Below are 20,394 nucleotides of genomic sequence, written 5' to 3' on the forward strand. Positions count from 1 at the left end.
AACTTTAATAGCAACACAATATTTGCACAAGAATTATTGCAAAATGAGTCTATGTGCAATAATAAAAATTATAACACACAAGAAAAGAAATATATCAAGGAATGAACACTTTAACTCTTAACTGCACTTAAACAACAAGCAAAAGAACAATTTACTTTAGAAGGAGAACTTAAAAATTGCACTAAGAGTGAATTTGTTCAATAAAACATGAAAAATAATAGGTGCTAAAACACACAACAAAAAGAAATACAACACTTACAGTGATGCAGAACACATCAACATACACACAATACTAGAATTTTCTTGCAATGAAACTTGATGTTTTAAAAAATTTTGTAAACAGATTTCTTGCTGGAGCTTTAAAAATGGCACTATTGTCTGTGGAAATAAGACAAATTAAACACTGGCTGAATAAAGGAATATGAACACAAGAATGTTCAACACACAGGGAACAAAAATAGAATTACACAAATGCTGGGAAGAAAAAAAAATAACAGACAACACTGAGTTGTGATGCAGAATATGAGGTGAAAAATTTACTGAGTTAATTCACTGGAATTCTGAAGTTTAAACACAAGTTCTATACTGCTCATATGTTGCACACACAACAAAGGAAACACTAAGTACTTACTTCAAGTGTGTATAAAAAGAAACACAACACAACAGATATAAAATAATGCACGAAAATTAACACTGAATTAAGGAGATTAAAAGAAATGAATGCAATCAGTACATGATAAACACTGAGTCTGATCAAGAGTCACTGAGTGTCACTAAGAGAAAAATTCACTGGGAACACAAAAGAAATGTCTCAACACTCGCAAATGTCTCTAAAAAAAAAATATTATAGCTGTAACAACTTGAAGAATGAGACTGATGGATTGTTTATATCGTCTTGCTGCTGTCCTCTGCACAGATGATCGTAGAATTGCGCTTAAATCGGCGAGAGACAACACACAGGAGGCTTTATAAAGATGGCGCGAACACACTCTAGCTCTTGACCCCCTATGTGGTCCTTAAAATATGGTGCTACAACCCTTAGCAGTGCACCAAAACACTGATGAGGTAGGTGAGTTGTAATGGCCGACTGTAGTTGGGTTTGTGGGTAATGGCTGAGCGAGGCGTCTGAGACCGGCAATGGTGCGACACACGTGATCGTGAGTGGCTGGGCTTATGGGTTGAACGTCGTAAGCCTCACTGAGAAAACCCACACTGCCGCGAAGATAATTCTAAGCCGACTTGCTTAAAATAAACCCACGAAATACTACAACACCACAAGGATGACAAGGAGCACTCAGAATGCTTGGAACTTGAATCACAAGCGATGAAGACTAGTCACGTGGCTTGCCTGAGTACTGGGGTAAGACACCTGGGTTAGTTGCTAGCTGGCTTATCTTAACCCTTCACACAGAATAGCTTGATAACTTCACACGAGGAGCACAGCAGGGGTGGAAGCTGGCTTGGCAGGCAAAATAATTAGATGGAGTAGGCTAGGCTGGACTGGGCTCGGGTGTTCTGACTCCCCCACCACAGACTGGAAGCTGGCTTATTTTGCAAACTCGGGTCAACCCCTCGGGAGTAATGCAAAAAGCAGTTAACACTAATACAAAGAGACTGACCAGTGAATAATGTAGAAGCTGGTAGAGTAGCTGGCTTGAGGTAGCTGGATGGGGTGAACCTCGGTAGGCCTACTGGTAACACGAAATGGCCGTCTTGCTGGTCGACAACTTTATCTCCAGAAATCGCTGTAATCGTCAGAATTACAGGCTCACCGCTGTCACCATTTATCGTAAAGGGTTCTTGAATGGAGATTTCGTAGGATAAGGTAGACACACTTGTAGGATGGTAGGTGTATTGTCAGACTGAGATGAGAGATGGAGCCCGGTGCCAAGCCTGTTCACGCACTGTAGGTCTGCCGCCGAGTGAGACCGGGACAGAGGGATCACTGCCCATGTGAATCCCTATGACGTCACTCCAAGCCAAAGGCCTACGAGGGATCTCGTGTCTAAAGCACATGGAGGATACTAATATGCTATGCTATATAATACAGGGAATACAGGGATCAGCAACTATGCTGACAAATCGGCCGGTGTGATAATAAAAAAAAAAAAAATAACATGTCAGCAACACTGGTCTGTAGTTTTGTGTTGCCTGTCTGTCTCCTATTTTAAAAAATTGGACTATGTCTGCTGTCTTCTATACCTCAGGCAGTTGCTCAGTTTCTATAGATTTATTGAAGAATGTTAACAATATGCATAGTGCGTGTACTCCCTCTATCAGGACCCAATGTGAGATGTTATCTGGACCAAACGTATTCGAGGCATTTAGTTCACATAGCAGTTTCTTCACCTCACAGTCTGTGTTCAGCACTTGCTGGTGCACCCTACTGCCTCGGATTGAGCCCCTCTGTCTCCACTAAGAATACCTCCCTAAATCTGGAGCTGAGGTCCTCATTTCTTGGTTGCTCTCTGAGAGTTCTCCCCCTTCCTTCCTCAGGCCGATTATATGGTCATGACTATTGTTTTCCTCCTAATGTGGCTGTATAACAACTTCGGGTCAGATTTTGTTTTTGATGCTATATCATTATCGTATTGCAGCTGGGCCTCTCTCCTTATTCATGCATATTCATTTCTGGATCTACAGCTCAACTCCTAGTTTTCCTGACTTCTTTTCTTCCTATACTATTTCTTTTGCATTAGCACACTTGGCACCACTGAGAAAACTATGGGCTCACTCTGGTCTTCCTATTGTTTCTATTGTCCCATAGCTCGAACTTCTATTCCTCCCTTCACTATGTGGTCATGTGTTCAATCCTTTTATTTACTACGTTACCCACTAGCTCTCCCATTGTACTTATTGCAGGATTTACCACATACGTGTGTAGTCCTCTTTTTTGGAGTTTCACTTCTCTTGTCCTTCACTCTCCAACTCTACTATGTATTCTAAACTCAGGACCACGTGATCCCTAGTGCCAAGGGGTCTGTCATTTGTAATATCCCAAGTCTTAAGTGTTAGTGGTAAAAATTAGGTTCAGCTTGCTGGTTCATTGTCTCCTCTCTCTCTCTGGTTGTTACCCTAACATGCTGATGCACGAATTTTTCCAGCACCGCCTCCAGCATCTTAACCCTTCACGCTTCTGGTTTTCCATGTTGGTTAAGGATTTCCCATTCAATCTCCTTGTGGTTGAAATCCCGCATGTCGAGTATTTGGGCCCATCTGGCCACCTCGGTTAGTGTAGCCGCCATTACTCTGTTGCTCTCATCGAGCTCTTGGTCTCCTGCTAGTCTGTGGCAGGTTATACATCACTGCTATCATCACTATTGAACCAGCGGTCTGAAGTGTTCCTTCTGTGTTGTCATCCCCTACAAATCTTCCTAGTTCTCCCATCTAAAACTTCCAATTGTTTGTGATGAGCAGCGCAATGCCTCCTCCTCCTTTGTCATCAATTTCATGAGCTTCGTCTCCGTGAGTGACACAATGTCCTTGGAAACCTCAATGATTTTTTTGCCACTCATTCTTATTTATTACTCCATCTGCGTTGGTGTACCACAACTTCAGCGTTTTTTCCTGAACTGTATTTTGGGGTGTGGGAGGCAGGACTGGATAATGTGAGAGAATGCTGTTGTGGTATTAGTGCTCTGGGAGCGACTGTGTGTGTATGTTTATGTGTGTGTGTGTGTGTGTGTGTGTGTGTGTGTGTGTGTGTGTACTCGCACAAGGGTCGAATCACAGCTCCTGGGCCCCACCTCTTTACTGGTCGCTACTAGGCCCTGTCTTTCCCTGCTCGACGGGCTTTAACATACTTCATAGTAAAACTATATACGGATTCTGCCTCCACTACGTCACTATTCAGACTATTCCACTTCCTGTCAACTGTACAGCTGAAGAAATATGTCCTAAGATTCCTCTGACTCTTCTGAGTCTTCCGTTTCTAATTATGGCCCTTTGTTGCTGCTTCCCATTTCTGGAACATCCTGTCTTTGTCTACCTAGTCAATTCTTCGCAGTATTTTATGTCGTTATCATGTCCCCCCATCCATCCTGTCCATCGGTATCGTCAGGGCAATTTCTCTTAACCTTTCTTAGTAGGACATTCCCCTTAGCTCTGGGGCTAGTCTAGTTGCAAACATTTGCCATCTTCCACACCTCGGGTAGTTGCTCATTTTCGATGTGCTGAAGACTGTTGTTAGTGTTACACACAACGTCTTTTCTCCCTCTCTAAGGACCCACGGAGAGATGTTGTCCAGTCCCACCGCCTTTGAGATATCTAGTTCACTTAACAGCTTCTTCACCTCTTCCTCGGTTGCATGTATTTCGCCCAGCACTTGTTAGTGTATCCTTTGTTGATGTACTCACCATTCTGGCTTTCAGAAGTCCTTCCTATCTCCACTGTAAATACTTCTTTAAATCTCATATTGAGCTCCTCACATACTTCTCGGTCGTTTCTTGTGAACTACTTTCCTTCCTTCCTCGGCCTGATTACCTGGTCCTTGACTGTCGTTTTCTTCCTGGTGTGGATATTCAATAACTTAAGGTTACACTTGGCTGTCGATGATATATCGTTTTCGTTTTGCCACTTGGCCTCCCTCCTCATATGTGCGTATTCGTTTCTGGCTCTTCGGCTAATCTCTTTATTTTGCTCGGTCTTTCGTCTTCTTTATATTTTTCATTTTCTAGAATACTTAATTTTTGCCTCTCTGCACCTTTGGGTGAACCAAGAGCTCGTTCTGATCATCCTATTATTTTTGTTCCCAATGGGAACGAACCTCTCCTCAAAGTCCTTACTTTTTGTTGTTGTGTAGTCCATTTCGATTACTGATTTTACCCCCAATTCTCTTTCCCATTGATCCTGTTGCAGGAAATTCCTAATGACTGTGTAGTCCTCCCTTTTGTAGTATGGCTTCTACTATCCTACTCTTGTTTTCCTCTCAACTTGTAACTCCACTATATATTCCAAACTCAGAATCACATGATCACTAGCTCCGAGGGGCCTTTGATATGTAGTGTCCTCGATATCTGAACTACTCAAGGTGAACACAAGGTCCAGTCTTGCTGGTTCATCCTCTCCTCTCTGTCTGGTATTGTCCCTAACATGTCGACGCACGAACGTTTCCAGTACCATGTCCAACTTGTCTCTCTTTTTTTCGATCCCCTGTGTAGCTCCAGATATTCCCAGTCAGTCTCCTTGTGACTGAAATCACCCATAACTAGTAACTTTGCCTTATCCAAGTGAGCCATTTTGGCCACCTCAACTAGTGTGTCCACCATTGCTTTGTTGCTCTCTTCATATTTTTCTCTTGGCCTCCTGTTGCTGTGGTGGGCTGTGCATCACTGAACTGAATTGTTGCTAGTATGTAGTCCCTTTCACCCATTTTGTCCATTCCTTCCATTTCCTCAAATCCACACCAGGTTTTGATGAGCAGTGCAATTCGTCCTCCCTCTTTGCTCCGTCTGTCTTTCTTCAGAATCAGATATCTGGATGGAAAGATCGCACTCATTATCATCTCTATGAGTCTCGTTTCTGTGAGTGCTATGATGTCTCCTTTGTTCTTTCGTCCCACTCCTCACACTTATTTGTTTTACCTTCCACATTTGTGTAGCAAACCTTGAACTTTCTTCCTAATACTCTGGTTTGGGGGGTGCATTGTGGTTTGTGGAAGTAGGAGACCGATTTTGTGATGTTTCTGACTTGAAAAAAAACTTTGACTGGCCGGTTTCTTTTCCTTGCAAACTCCTCTATTCTCAGAAAATTTGACAGTTGGGTCACTTTGTCCTCTCCTATTGCTTTAATGATACTATCAATCACTTTTTTCTCCCTTTCATCTTGCTTCATAAGTTTCCTCTTCGACTTCCTGGAGCCCATGAACAAAAACTGACCTCTCCCTGTCATCCCCCTCATTGGTGGTTAAAACTCTTGCTTCACAAGGCGAGGATCTGCATTCGATTCCCAGCACTGGTAGAAACATTGGGCGTGTTTCTTTACACCGGATGTCTATGTTTACCATCAGAAAAATGAGTACCTGGAAGTTAGTCAACTTGTGTGGGTCGCACTCTAGGACAATGACCTAATTTTCCGGAAATGCTCTACATAACAAGGGGCTTTCTATATAGTAGTATGTCGTTGTTGTTAGCTAGATCTTTATACCATGTACATGTACTTGTAAATAAAGATATTATAGTATTATTATTATTAATTGCCACTGACATAGCTTTCCTTTCTTCAATCCCCATTCTATCTATTGTCCTTATACCTCAGTGGCCTGTCGTTTTTTCCTCCTCGGCTATTCTTGGGCATCGCTGTGGCTTGATAGGGCCTCTGTGTTCAGCTTAACTCCTTTCTTCCCTTCAGTCCCTTCGTTTGTTACTGTTGAAGCAGCTCCTGATGTCATGTCACTACTCCTCTTTGGTTCTTTAAACTGTTTCAGCTTTTTCGGTTCCTCCACTAAGCTCTGTATCCTAGCCTCTGCTGCATTGACTTGTAGTTCACATTTCCTGCTCTACACAGCCATCCTCTCCTCCATTTTGTTGCTAAGCTCTTCTCCCTTCCTTCCCCAGACTTGTTCCCTTTTCATGAGCTCTGCTAACCAGTCTTCCTTCCCAGAATCATCCTCCAGTCCCCTGGTTTTCTGTGCAGCTCTCTGGCAACCCTTTTTTCTTTTTTAGTTACCACAGAACGTAAAACTTATGTATTTTTGTGTGGTCGTTTGTTGTGTGAGTTCGTGTGTGTGTGTGTGTGTGTGCGTGTTTGAGTGCATGTGTACATGTGTACACATGCACTCAGCATGGATTCACAAGAGGCCGGTCTTGTCTAACTAATTTATTAACTTTCTTCAGTAAAGCTTTTGAGGCTGTTGACCACAATAAAGAATTTGATATTATTTACTTAGATTTTAGTAAGGCTTTTGATAGAGTTCCGCACCATAGACTGTTAAAGAAAGTGGCAGCTCATGGCATTGGGGGAAAAGTGCTCTCGTGGATCGAGTCATGGCTCACTGACAGGAAGCAGAGAGTGTTCATAAATGGGGTTAAATCCGAGTGGGGATCTGTAACAAGTGGCGTTCCACAGGGATCAGTATTGGGCCCGTTGTTGTTTATAATATATATCAATGATCTTGATGAGGGAATTACTAGTGATATGAGCAAATTCGCCGATGACACAAAGATAGGTAGGATAATTGATTCAAACGTAGATGTTATTGAACTTCAGGAGGATTTAAACAAACTCTATTCTTGGTCAGAAAAGTGGCAGATGCAGTTCAATGTAGATAAATGCAAGGTTCTGAAGCTTGGGAGTACCCATAACCCTAGTACTTATAAGTTAAATGATGTAGAACTTAGCCATACAGATTTCGAAAAGGACTTGGGGGTTATGGTGAGCAGCAACCTTAAACCAAGACAGCAATGCCTAAGCGTACGCAATAAGGCAAATAGATTACTGGGATTTATATCAAGAAGTGTAAGCAACAGAAGTCCAGAGGTCATACTGCAGCTTTATACATCATTAGTAAGGCCTCACCTAGATTATGCAGCTCAGTTCTGGTCTCCGTATTACAAAATGGACATAAATTCGTTAGAAAACATTCAGCGTAGGATGACTAAATTAATACATAACATTAGAAATCTTCCTTATGAAGAAAGATTGAAGACTCTTAAGTTACATTCACTTGTTAGACGAAGAATGAGGGGAGACCTGATCGAAGTGTATAAGTGGAAGATAGGTATTAATAAAGGGGATATTAATAAGGTCTTGAGGATGTCTCTCCTAGAGAGAACCCGCAGTAATGGATTTAAATTAGATAAGTTTAGATTTAGAAAGGACATAGGAAAGTATTGGTTTGGAAATAGGGTAGTTGATGAGTGGAACAGTCTACCTAGTTGGGTTATTGAGGCTAGGACTTTGGGTAGTTTCAAATTTAGGTTGGATAAGTACATGAGTGGGAGGGGTTGGATTTGAGAGGGACTTGCACATCTGAGCTTGTTTCTTCGGTGGCATTGAAAATTGGGTTGGGCAAATGTTTTGTTAGTGGGATGAATTGTAAAGGACCTGCCTAGTATGGGCCAGCAAGCCTCCTGCAGTGTTCCTCCTTTCTTATGTTCTTATGTTCTTATCTATTTGTACTCAGCTGTTTGTGGTTGCAGGGGTCGAAACTCAGTTCTTGGCCCCACCTCTTCACTGATCACTACTAGGTCTTCTCTCTTTCTGCTCCATGAGCTTTATCATGCCTCGTCTTAAAGCTATGCATGGGTCCTGCCTCCACTACATCACTTCCTAGACTATTTCACTTCCTAACAACTCTATGACTGATGAAATACTTCCTAACATCCCTTTGACTCGTCTGAGTCTTCAGCTTCCAATTATGGCCCCTTGGTTCTGTGTCCCCTCTCTGGAACATCCTGTCTCAGTCCACCTTATCTATTCCACACAGTATTTTGTATGTCGTTATCATGTCTCCCCTGACCCTCCTGTACTCCAGTGTCGTCAGGCCGATTTCCCTCAACCTTTCGTCGTAGGACATATCCCTGAGCTCCGGAACTAACCTTGTTGCAAACCTTTGCACTTTTTCTAATTACTTGACGTGGTTGATCAGGTGTGGGTTCCAAACTGGTGCCGCATACTCCAGTGTGGGCCTGACATACACGGTGAACAGTGTCTTGAATGATTCCTTACTAAGGTGTTGGAACGCTGTTCTCAGGTTTGCCAGTGGCCCATAACCTGCAGCAGTTATCTGATTGTTGTGTGCTTCCGGAAACTTGCTCGGTGTTATGCTCTTCCCAAGATCTTTCTCCTTGAGTAAAGTTTGTAGTCTTTGGCCACCTGGCCTATACTCTGTCTGCGGTCTTCTTTGCCCTTCCCCAATCTTCATGACTTTTCATTTGGCTGGTTGAATTCGAGAAGCCAGTTGCTTGACCACGTGCTCAGCCTCTCAGGTCTCTTTGTAGTCCTGCCTGATCCTCATCGGAATTAATTCTCCTCATTAACTTCACATCATCTGCGAACAGTCACACTTTTGAGTCTATCCCTTCCATCATGCCATTCACATATACCAAAAATAGCACTGGTCCTAGAACTGACCCCTGTGGGACCCCTCTCTTCACAGGCGCCCATTGTTATACACATGTACACATGTGTGTGTGCATGAGAATGTCATCCATTTAGGACACAGCAAAGGTCCAAGAAGATATAAACCAAGTTTTCCAATGGGCATCAGAGATCAATATGATGTTCAGTGAAGACAAATTCCAACTACTCTGTTTTGGAAAACTGGGAGAAATAATAACTAGGACTGAGTATACTACAAACTCAAATCACACAATAGAGCAGAAAAGTAATGTGAAGGTCCTGGGTGCGGTAATGTCTGAAGACTTCACCTTCAAGGATCACATCTGCGAGGAAACTGATAGGATGGATAATGAGAACATCCAAGACAAGAGATGCCAAGCCAATGATGATCCTTTTTAAATCACTTGTTCTCTCAAGGCTGGAATACTGCTGTACAGTAACATCCCCATTCAAGGCAGGTGAAATTGCAGATCCAGAGAATGTGCAGAGAACCTTTACTGCACGTATAAGTTCCATCAAACACCTTAACTACTGGGAAAGCCTAAAAGCACTTGACTTGTACTCACTGGAGCGCAGCCAAGAGAGATATATCATAATCTACACCTGGATGATTCTACAGGGACTGGTCCCTAATATGCACACAGAAATCACTCCATACGAAAGCAAAAGTCTTTGCAGGGGATGCAACATACCCCCAGTGAAAAGTAGGAGCGTCACTGGTACACTAAGAGAAGACGCAAAAAGTGTCCAGGGCCCAAGATTGTTCAACAGCCTCCCACCAGCAATAAGAGGGAGCTGGACAAATACCTAAAGTCAGTGCCGGATCAGTTGGGCTGTGGTTCGTATATTGGACTGCGTGCAACCAGCAGTAACAACCTCGTTAATCAGGCTCTTATTCACCGGGAGGCCTGGTCGTGAACCGGGCCGCGGAGGCGTTGATCACGGAATACCCTCCAGATAGACTCCAAGTATGTACGTGTATGGCTGTGTGAGATAGGTGTGTACTCACCTCTTGCAGGTGAGTACACACACAGGGGGGGTTGATTCACTACTCCTGGCCCCGCCTCTTCGCTCGTCCACTCTCCATGAGCTTTATCATATCTCGTCTTAAAGCTATGTGTGGATCCTGCCTATACTACAGCACTCTCCAGATTGCTACACTTACTAATAATTTCCATTTGTGACCCTTTGTTGCTGTGAACAATCTCTGAAACATCTTGTCCCTGTGTGTAATGAAGGTGGCCCGTTTCCCGGTAGGCAAAGCTTCTCACTCCATAAGTTGACGGCCCGTGGTTTGATTCCCGGTAAGGGTGGAAAGAATGGGCGTGTTTTCTTACACCTGTTGTCCCTGTTCATTCACCAGTAAAATGGGTACTTGGGCGTTAGTCAACTGATGTGGGTCACATCCTGGGACAAAATTGATCTAATTTGCCCGAAATGCTCTACGTACATAACAAGATGCTTTGTATACAGTAGTATATCAGTGATGTCAGCTAGGCGTGTATACCCTGTAAGTGTACTTGTAGAAATAGAGGTATTATTATTACCATCCACCCTGTCAATTCTTCTCAGTATTTTTTATGTTGTTATTATATCCCCCTGTATCCCTTCTGTCCTCCAATGTCGTCAGGTTGTTTTCCCTTAACCTTTCCTTGTAGGACATACCATTTTGCTCCGGGACTAGTCTTGTTGCAAACCTTTGCACTTTCAATAATTTCTTGACGTACTTCACCAGGTATGGCATCCATACCGGTGCTGCATAATCCAATATGGGCATGGCATACACAGTATATAAAGTCTTGAACGACTGCTTACTCAGGTGTTGAAATGTTATTCTTAGGTTTCCCAGGAGCCCATATGCTGCAGCCGTTATTTGGTTGACGTGTGCCTCAGGAGATGTGCTCGGTATTATACTCACTCTAAGACTTTACATTGTAAGAGGTTTGCAGTCTTTGGCCCCTAGCCTGTACTTTGTCTGCGGTCTTCTTTGACCTTACCCAATCTTCATAACTTTGATTTTCGTGGGGTTAAACTCAATGAGCCATTTAGTGGATGAGGCTTTCAGCCTGTCCAGATCCCTTTGTATCCTGCCTGATCGTCATCCACTTGAATTCTCCGAATTAGCTTCATGTCTTCTACAAACAGGGCCACATCTGAATCTATCCCTTCTGTCATGTCATTCATATATACTAGAAACAGCACAGGCCCTAGCACTGACTTCAGTGGAACCCCTCTCATCACATTTTTCCCTCCCTGAAACAGTGCTGGTTATCGTGTTTAAGCCCCTCAAAGGAGGTTCCTTGACGCTGGTGAAGAGCTCTTGATCTAGGGAATTGTATCTGTGCTCTGGTTCCTTGAATTGAGCCTGAATACCTTCCATCTTCCCCCACGTGCACTGTATAATCCTACGGGTTTAGCGCTCCCCCATGATTATAATAATATCGTATGTAAGCTTATTCTTTTTAAGTGCTCCACCAGTCTTTTCCTGATAAGAATCTCCACGCCTTTCTTACTATACATGTCAGTGACAATGGTCTGTATTTTAATGCTACCAATCTTTTTCCTTTCTTGAAGACTGGGACTACATTTGCTGTCTTCCACACTTCAGGCAGTCTCCATTTTTTTCTATAGACTTCTTTAAGATTGTAGATAGTTGCACACTGAGTGCCTCTGCTCCTTCTGTCAGGACCCAGGAAGATACGTTGACCGGTCCCGTAGCCGTTGAGATGTCTAGCTCACTTAGCAGCCTCTTCACCTCCTCCTCGGATGTGTGTAGTGTGTCCAGAACTTGTTGTTGTTCCCTACCTTTCCGGTTTGCTAGAGTCCATTCTGTCTACACTGAAAAAACTTCTTTAAATCTCGTGTTTAGCTCTTCACACACTTCTTTGTTGTATCTTTTAATCTCCCCTCCTTCCTTCCTCAGCCTGATTACCTGGTCTTGACTGTTATTTTCTTCCTGAAGTAGATTTGAAACAAATTTAGGCTTCGATGTTTTGTCGTTCTTTAATTATTGCCAGTTCTCCTTCCTTATCCACTCATTTATTTCTTGCTCATCGGTAATTTTTTTTTTATTTTCCTGGGTCCTTCGTCTTCTATACTTTTTCCATTCTCTAGCTCAGTTAGTTCTGGTCTCTCTATACCTTTGGGACGCTGTATAATCCTCCGGGTTTAGCGCTTCCCCCTTGATTATAATAATAATAATAATATACCTTTGGGTGAACCAAGGGCTCATTCTGATCTTCCTATTGATTAAATAACAAAAAAAGGCACAATACCGTGACTGGAATGATACACAAATAACCCACATATGGAAGACGACGTTTCTGTCCGACTTGGACCATTTACAAAATAACACTTTGTAAATGTGACTTTGTAAATTGTCCAAGTCGGATCAAAACGTCGTCGTAAGCTTCTCTCCTATCTTCTTATTGATTTTGTTGAAGTTAGGTATGAATCTTTTCTCGACCTCCTTGCATTTTGTGGTCACATTCCATAATTTTATTTACTGCTTTTCCCGCCAGTTTTCTTTCGCACTGTATGTCACACAGGAAATTCCTCATACCTGTGTAGTCTCCTTGTTTATAGTTTGGTTTTTCTTATCCTACTTGTGCTGCTTCCCTCTCCACCTTTCGCTCTACAATGTATTCAAATATCAGGACCACGTGATCACTCGCTCCGAGAGGGCTTTCATATGTGATGTCCATAGTGTGTGAACTACTCAAGTTGAATATTGAATATTGGGTTCAGCTTTGCTGGTCCCCCATGTTGTTCCAGGCTTTTCCAATTTCCTTGTGCCTGAAGTCACCCGCTAATAGTAACTTTGCCCTGCCCATGTGAGCCCTGCTGGCCACCTCAGCTAGTGTAACAACCATTGCTCTGTTACTCTCACTGTACTCTTGTCGTGGCCACCAGAAGTGTTCCTACTATGTAGTTCTTTGCTTCCTTTCTGTCCCCTCCTTCTAACTCCTCAAAACTTGACTGTTTTTTTGATGAGCAGTACAACTCTCCTTCCCCCTCTGTTCCCTCTATCTTTCCTCATAATTTAATATTCGGTTGGAATGATCACATGAGTTATTGTTCCTTTGAGCTTGATTTTCTGAATGCTATGATGTCTAGTGATGCATGCATGATTCTTTCATGCCACTCCTCACACTGTTTCGTTATTCCATTTTCGTTGGTGTACCATACCTCAAGCTGCTTTTCCAGAATTGTATTCTGGGGTGTTTGTGGTGGTTGGGAGGAGTGGGAAACCTGGCATGACTGTGGGAGGCTGCTCTGTAGGTGGGGTTTGTATGGGGGAGCTGTGAGTGCAAAGTGTGGTTTGCTTTGGTTTAATTTTTTTGTTTGCAGTGTTCTGCGGGTGGTTCTATAAGTGGTTGCGTTTCTTGGTCCTCCCACTTGTGCATGTCCCTGCCCATCTATAGTCTTCTCTCTGTTTCCTACCACTTGCAACTTTGTATCCACTCTCTCATTTTCTGTCCTTTTCTTCTCTTTCTGTCGTGGTCGAGATACGCCCACTCGTATTTTGTTTCGGTTAGTAGTAGTTTCTGCTGCACCGTTTTGCACCATTTCTGTCCTGAAAATCAACTTGATTTGTCGATTTGTGTGTGTGTGTGTGTGTGTGTGTGTGTGTGTGTGTGTGTGTGTGTGTGTGTGTGTGTGTGTGTGTGTGTGTGTGTGTGTGTGTGTGTGTGTGTGTGTAAAATAGAAATCTTGAGTATATATTACCTGTCCTACTGAAATCTTGAGCAATATAACCAATTACACCATTGCTGGCATCCATGAGGACGTAGCGGCCTTTCCTCACCAAGGTGTCGACATCTCCTGGGAACTGTAGTAGTGTTCTCCAAATAAGGCGACCAATTTTCTCTGCATTGGCCATTTCCCAGTAAATACCTGAGTCGACTGACTGTAATTATAAAATTTATGGTAGACAGGATTTACATTTATCATATTATTTGTCACTTAGTTTCGAGAAAACGTTCCTTTTTAATTCCAAACCTTTATATAATCCTCGAGCCCGGATCCCTTCAGCCATATCATTGTAACTGAAGGGTCGTCCAGTACTTGTCTACGGGACTGGTAAGGCTCAGAGATGTGTCTCACTGCAAGCAAGGCCATGAGGTTGCCAGAGTAGCTTCGTGTTAACACCAGAGTTCCCATCATCCACACCATCAACACCAACCGTTCCCACCACCAGTACGAGGGCACCGTCATATCTGTAATTGTTATCGGGATATTATCATTGCTTTCTTAATAAAGTGCTTAGGCTATGAGGGTCATACAACACCTGGCAATCAGGTTTGGTCCAACACGTAGGAGGACAACTCCACATCTTTGCTGCAGAAGCCTATTACCAGCTTCTGGAGAATATAAATATTAACGGCATTTTGGTTTTATAGCACCTTAAACAAAAAATCTACCTGAGAAAAATTTTGCACTCATGCAGACTTTTAATGCAACTCTTATAGTGATGAATAGAAGGAATGAGTTCTACTGTGCTATGAAGAGCTCTTTGCCACCACCGAGGAAATCTATCATCATGAAAAAGGCAACAAATTTTAAATATAAAACTAGACTGTCAGTACATTAGCTAATAACAAGCTGTGAGAAACAATAACTTATGATTATGTTTTTGAATATTTGAAAGATTTCAGTGCAAATTGCCATGGACAAGTGAAAAAGAATTTCCCATTGCCTTACCAAGCTTCTGAGTGTAAAACTCCCCATTACACACAAACTTTGCTCCAACAATTCAAAGTTTAATAAGCTAATAATCGATATGTATATATATATATATATATATATATATATATATATATATATATATATATATATATATATATATATAGATATATATATGTCGTGCCGAATAGGCAGAATTTGCGATCTTGGCTTAAATAGCAACGTTCATCCTGCCATATAGGACAAGTGAAAATTTGTATATGGAATAATTTCGCCAAAATCATTGTGAACCTAACGAAAAAAAAAATATTTCACTGTATTTGTTTAGTATTAAATTATTGTTAACAAATCTAAAATATATTTAGTTGGGTTAGGCTAAAATAAATTGTTCTTGTTATAATAAGGTTAGGTAAGTTTTCTAAGATTCTTTTGGAGCAAAATTAAAAATTTTTACATTAACATTAATGAAAAAAATATATCTTTAAACGTATAAGAGAAAATTTTAGAAAGGACTTAATTTTAAATGAGTTCTTGCTAATTGACCAGTTTTACATATTCGGCACGATATATATATATATATATATATATATATATATATATATATATATATATATATATATATATATATATATATATATATATATATATATATATACATATATGTCGTGCCGAATATGTAAAACTGGTCAATTAGCAAGAACACATTTAAAATTAAGTTCTTTCTGAATTTTTTTCTTATACGTTTAAAGATATATTTTTTTCATTAATGTTAATTTAAAAAAAATTAATTTTGCACCAAAAGAATCTTAGAAAACTTAACTAACCTAACCGATGGGGATTTGAGGAAATGGAAGGCATGGACGTGATTGAAGAAAGAGACTACAAAGTAGGTACAATTCAGTCTGGTGAACATAAAGTAGTGATTGGAGTGATGTTTAGCCCACCAGAGAACTGCAGGAGGCCAAGAGAGGAGTACGATGGTGGACACACTGGCTGAGGTGGCAGGGAGAGCTCACTCCAGCAGAGCAAAGTTACTAGTAATGGGCGATTTCAATCACAGGGAGATCGACTGGGAAAACCTGGAGCCACATTGGAGTCCCGAAAAATGGAGAGCCAAGATGATGGATGTGGTACTTGAAAAACCTCATGCATCAACATGTCAGGGACACAACCAGAGAGAGAGGGGAGGATGAGCCAGCAAGACTGGATCTTGTGTTCACCCTGAGCAGTTCAGACATTGAGGACATCACTTACCAGAGGCCCCTTGGAGCTAGCGATCATGTGGTTCTGAGTTTTGATTATATAGTAGAGTTACAAGTGGAGAAGGTAACAGGAATTGAATGAGAAAAACCAAACTATAAAAGGGGGGACTACACAGGTATGAGGAACTTCCTGCAGGACGTTCAGTGGGACAAAGAACTGGTAGGAAAATCAGTAAACTAGATGATGGAATATGTAGCAACAAAGTGCAAGGAGGCAGAGGAAAGGTTTGTTCCCAAGCAAACAGAAATAATAGGAAGACCAAAGTGAGTCCTTGGTTTACCCGAAGGTGTAGGGAGGCAAAAACTAAGTACACCAGAGAATTGAAAATGTACAGGAGGCAAAGGACACAGGAAAATAAGGAGATTAATAGAAGAGCCAGAAACGAGTATGCACAGATAAGGAGGGAGGCCCAGCGACAGTACGAAAATGACATAGCATCGAATGTCAAGTCTGACCCGAAACTGCTGTATAACCACATTAGGAGAAAGAAAACAGTCAAAGACCAGGTGATAAGGCTGAGGAAACAAGGTGGAGAACTCACAAGAAACGATCAAGAGGTATGTGAGGAGCTCTACATGAGATTTAAGGAAGTACTTACAGTGGAGACAGGAAGGCCTTTGGGGGGACAGACCAGATGGGGACACCAGCAAGGAATATACCAACAGGTGTTTGACGACATACATACAGATGAGGAGGTGAAGAAGCTGCTAAGGGACATCGATACCTCAAAGGCAATGGGACCGGACATCTCCACGCATGTCCTTAGAGAGGGAGTGGATATACTGTGTGTGCCACTTACCACAATCTTTAACACGTCCCTGGAAACTGGGCAACTTCCTGAGGTATGGAAGATGGCAAATGTAGTACCCATTTTTAAAAAAGGAGGCGGAAAAGAGGCACTTAACTATAGACCTATGTCACTGACTTGTATAGTATGCAAAGTTATGGAGAAAATTATCAGGAGGAGAGTGGTGGAGCACCTGGAATGAAACAAGAGTATAAACGCCAACCAGCACAGATTCTTGGAAGGCAAATCCTGTGTCGCAAACCTTCTGGAGTTTTATGATAAAGTAACAGAAGTAAGACACGAGAGAGAGGGGTGGGTTGATTGCATCTTCTTGGAGTGCAAGAAGGCCTTTGACACAGCTCCTCACAAGAGGTTAGTGCAGAAGCTAGAGGATCAGGTGCATATAACAGGAAGGGCACTGCAATGGATCAGAGAATACCTGGCAGGGAGGCAACAACGAGTCATGGTACGTAATGATGTATCACAGTGGGCACCTGTGACGAGCGGGGTCCCACAGGGGTCGGTCCTAGGACCAGTGCTATTTTTGGTATATGTGAACGACTTGATGGAAGGGTTAGACTCAGGAGTGTCCCTGTTCGCAGACGATGTGAAGATAATAAGGAGAATCAAATCAGATGAGGACCGGGCAGGACTTCAAAGAGACCTGGACAGGCTGGACACCTGGTCCAGCAACTGGCTTCTCGAATTTACTCCTGCGAAATGCAAAGTCATGAAGATAAGGGAATGGCACAGAAGACTGCAGACAGAGTATAGGCTTGGTGGCCAAAGACTGCAAACCTCACTCAAGGAGAAACATCTTCGGGTGAGTATAACACGGAGCATGTCTCCGGAAGCACACATCAACCAGATAACTGCTGCATCATATGGGCGCCTGGCAAACCTGAGAACAGCGTTCAGATACCTTAGTAAGGAATCGTTCAAGACACTGTACACCGTGAATGTCAGGCCCATACTAGAGTATGCAGCGCCTGTTTGGAAACCGCACTTGATAAAGCACATCAAGAAACTAGAGAAAGTGCAAAGGTTTGCGAAAAGGTTAGTTCCAGAGCAAAGGGGAATGTCCTATGAAGAAAGGTTAAGGAAAATCGGCCTGACGACACTGGAGGACAGGAGGGTCAGGGGAGACATGATAACGACATGTAAAATACTGCACAGAATAAACAAGGTGGGCAAAGACAGGATGTTCCAGAGAGGGGACACAGATACAAGAGGTCATAATTGGAAGTTGAAGAAACAGATGAGTCAGAGAGATATTAGGAAGTATTTCTTCAGTCATAGAGTTGTCAGGCAGTGGAATAGCCTAGAAAGTGACGTAGTGGAGGCAGGAACCATACATAGTTTTAAGACGAGGTTTGATAAAGCTCATGGAGCGGGGAGAGAGAGGGTCCAGTAGCAGCTGGTGAAGAGGCGGGGCCAGGAGCTAAGACTCGACCCCTGCAGCCACAAATAGGTGAGGACACACACACAGACACACATACATAAGAACATAAGAAAGAATGAACACTGCAACAGGCCTACTGACCAATGCGGAGCAGGTCCATGTCCCCCCCGGATTAGACCAATAACCCAATCCCCGGATTATCCCAATGACCCACCCAGTCTGGTCATCCCCACTCAAGGATGGAGCACTGTACCAGACACAGCAGCACAAGCTAGTCAGGTCCAACTCACACTCACCCACACCCACTCACGTATTTATCTAACCTATTTTTAAAACTACACAACGTTTTAGCCTCAATAACTGTACTCGGGAGTTTGTTCCACTCATCCACAACTCTATTACCAAACCAGTGCTTTCCTATATCCTTCCTGAATCTGAATTTTTCCAACTTGAAACCATTGCTGCGAGTCCTGTCTTGGCTGGAAATTTTCAGCACGCTATTTACATCCCCTTTATTTATTCCTGTTTTCCATTTACACACCTCGATCATATCCCCCCTAATTCTACGCCTTTCGAGAGAGTGCAGATTCAGGGCCCTCAGTCTATCCTCATAGGGAAGATTTTTGATACATGGGATCATCTTTGTCATCCTCCTTTGTACGTTTTCCAGAGCGTTTATATCCATTCTGTAATACGGTGACCAGGGCTGAGCAGCATAGTCTAAATGAGGCCTAACCAGGGATATATAGAGTTGAAGAACAACCTGAGGACTTCTATTATTTATGCTTCTAGATATGAAGCCAAGAATTCTGTTAGCTTTATTGCGAACACTAATGCACTGTTGTCTTGGTTTTAGGTTACTGCTAACCAGAACTTCTAAATCCTTTTCGCAATAAGTAGTATTAAGATCTACATTATTTAGTTTATATGTGGCATGGTTATTTGACTGTCCAACATTTAGAACTTTGCATTTGTCAATATTAAATTGCATCTGCCACTTCTCCGACCATTGCATCAATCTATTCAAATCATCCTGGAGTTCTCTAATGTCCTCATTAGAATGAATTGGACGGCCTATTTTGGTGTCATCAGCAAATTTGCTTATGTCGCTATTTATTCCCTCATCTATGTCGTTTATGTAAATTGTGAACAACAACGGGCCCAACACTGACCCCTGAGGAACACCGCTTGTGACGTGCCCTCATTCTGATTTCTCCCCATTTATGCAAACTCTCTGCTGTCTATTTGTCAGCCATGCCTCAACCCAGGAAAAAATTTCTCCTCCTATTCCGTGTGCCTTAAGTTTCCTCAATAGCCTCTGATGTGGAACTCTATCGAAAGCCTTACATATTCATTACCATGATCTACCTCCTCAAACACAGTGAAAAAATTTAGTAAATTCGTAAGACAGGAACGCCCCTTTGTAAAACCGTGTTGAGATTCATTAATCAATCTGTGCCTGTCAAGATGGCTACGAATTGCTTTGGCAATTATTGATTCCATAAATTTTCCCACTATGGAGGTAAAGCTTATTGGTCTATAGTTCGAAGCCAAGGACCTGTCACCTGCCTTGTAAATAGGTATTACATTTGCCATTTTCCACTTATCAGGCACTATGCCAGTTTGTAGTGATATGTTAAAAAGATTAGCGAAAGGTATGCTAAGTTCCTCTTTACATTCCTTTAACACCCTTGCAAACAGTTCATCAGGGCCTGGGGATTTGTTAGGTTTTAGTTTCTCTATTTATCTTAGAACCATGTCACTAGTTACCGCAATCGTACATAGTTTATTATCATCCTGTTCTACATAATCTATTATTTCAGGAATATCGCTAGTATTTTCCTGGGTGAAAACTGAGAGGAAGTAGGTATTTAGAATTTTACACATATCCTTATCACTGTCAGTGATCTGACCAGAGTTACTCTTAAGTGGGCCAATCTTACTTCTGTATACCTGAAAGAACCCTTTAGGGTTAACCTTTGAATCCCTTGCGACCTTAGCCTCATAATCCCTTTTTGCTTTTCTTATTCCTTTTTTTATTTCTCTCTTTAATTGAATATATTGATTTCTTAACTTCCCATCCCTTCTTTTGATACGCCTATATATGCCTCTGTTTTGACCAAAGAAATGTTTTAATCTATTCATCCATTTGGGATCATTCTTGTTAGATCTAATTTCCCTACTCGGAACAAAAGTT

At 42.1% G+C, this 20,394-nt stretch overlaps 1 protein-coding gene across 1 annotated transcript in view; it reads right to left on the bottom strand.

Annotated features, from left to right (window-relative positions):
* The window catches only part of LOC138852454 (probable glutamate receptor), a 234,986-nt gene that overhangs the window by 96,515 nt on the left and 118,077 nt on the right, over nt 1–20,394 (bottom strand). Inside the window, exons 7-8 of the mRNA XM_070083128.1 lie at nt 14,062–14,279; nt 13,789–13,969 (exon numbers count right to left, since the gene is read on the bottom strand). Of these exons, the coding sequence (XP_069939229.1) occupies nt 13,789–13,969; nt 14,062–14,279 (399 nt within the window). The remainder of the gene's footprint in view (nt 1–13,788; nt 13,970–14,061; nt 14,280–20,394) is intronic.

The sequence above is a fragment of the Cherax quadricarinatus genome, chromosome 9 (assembly GCF_038502225.1).
Source record: "Cherax quadricarinatus isolate ZL_2023a chromosome 9, ASM3850222v1, whole genome shotgun sequence".
Lineage (NCBI taxonomy): Eukaryota > Metazoa > Arthropoda > Malacostraca > Decapoda > Parastacidae > Cherax > Cherax quadricarinatus.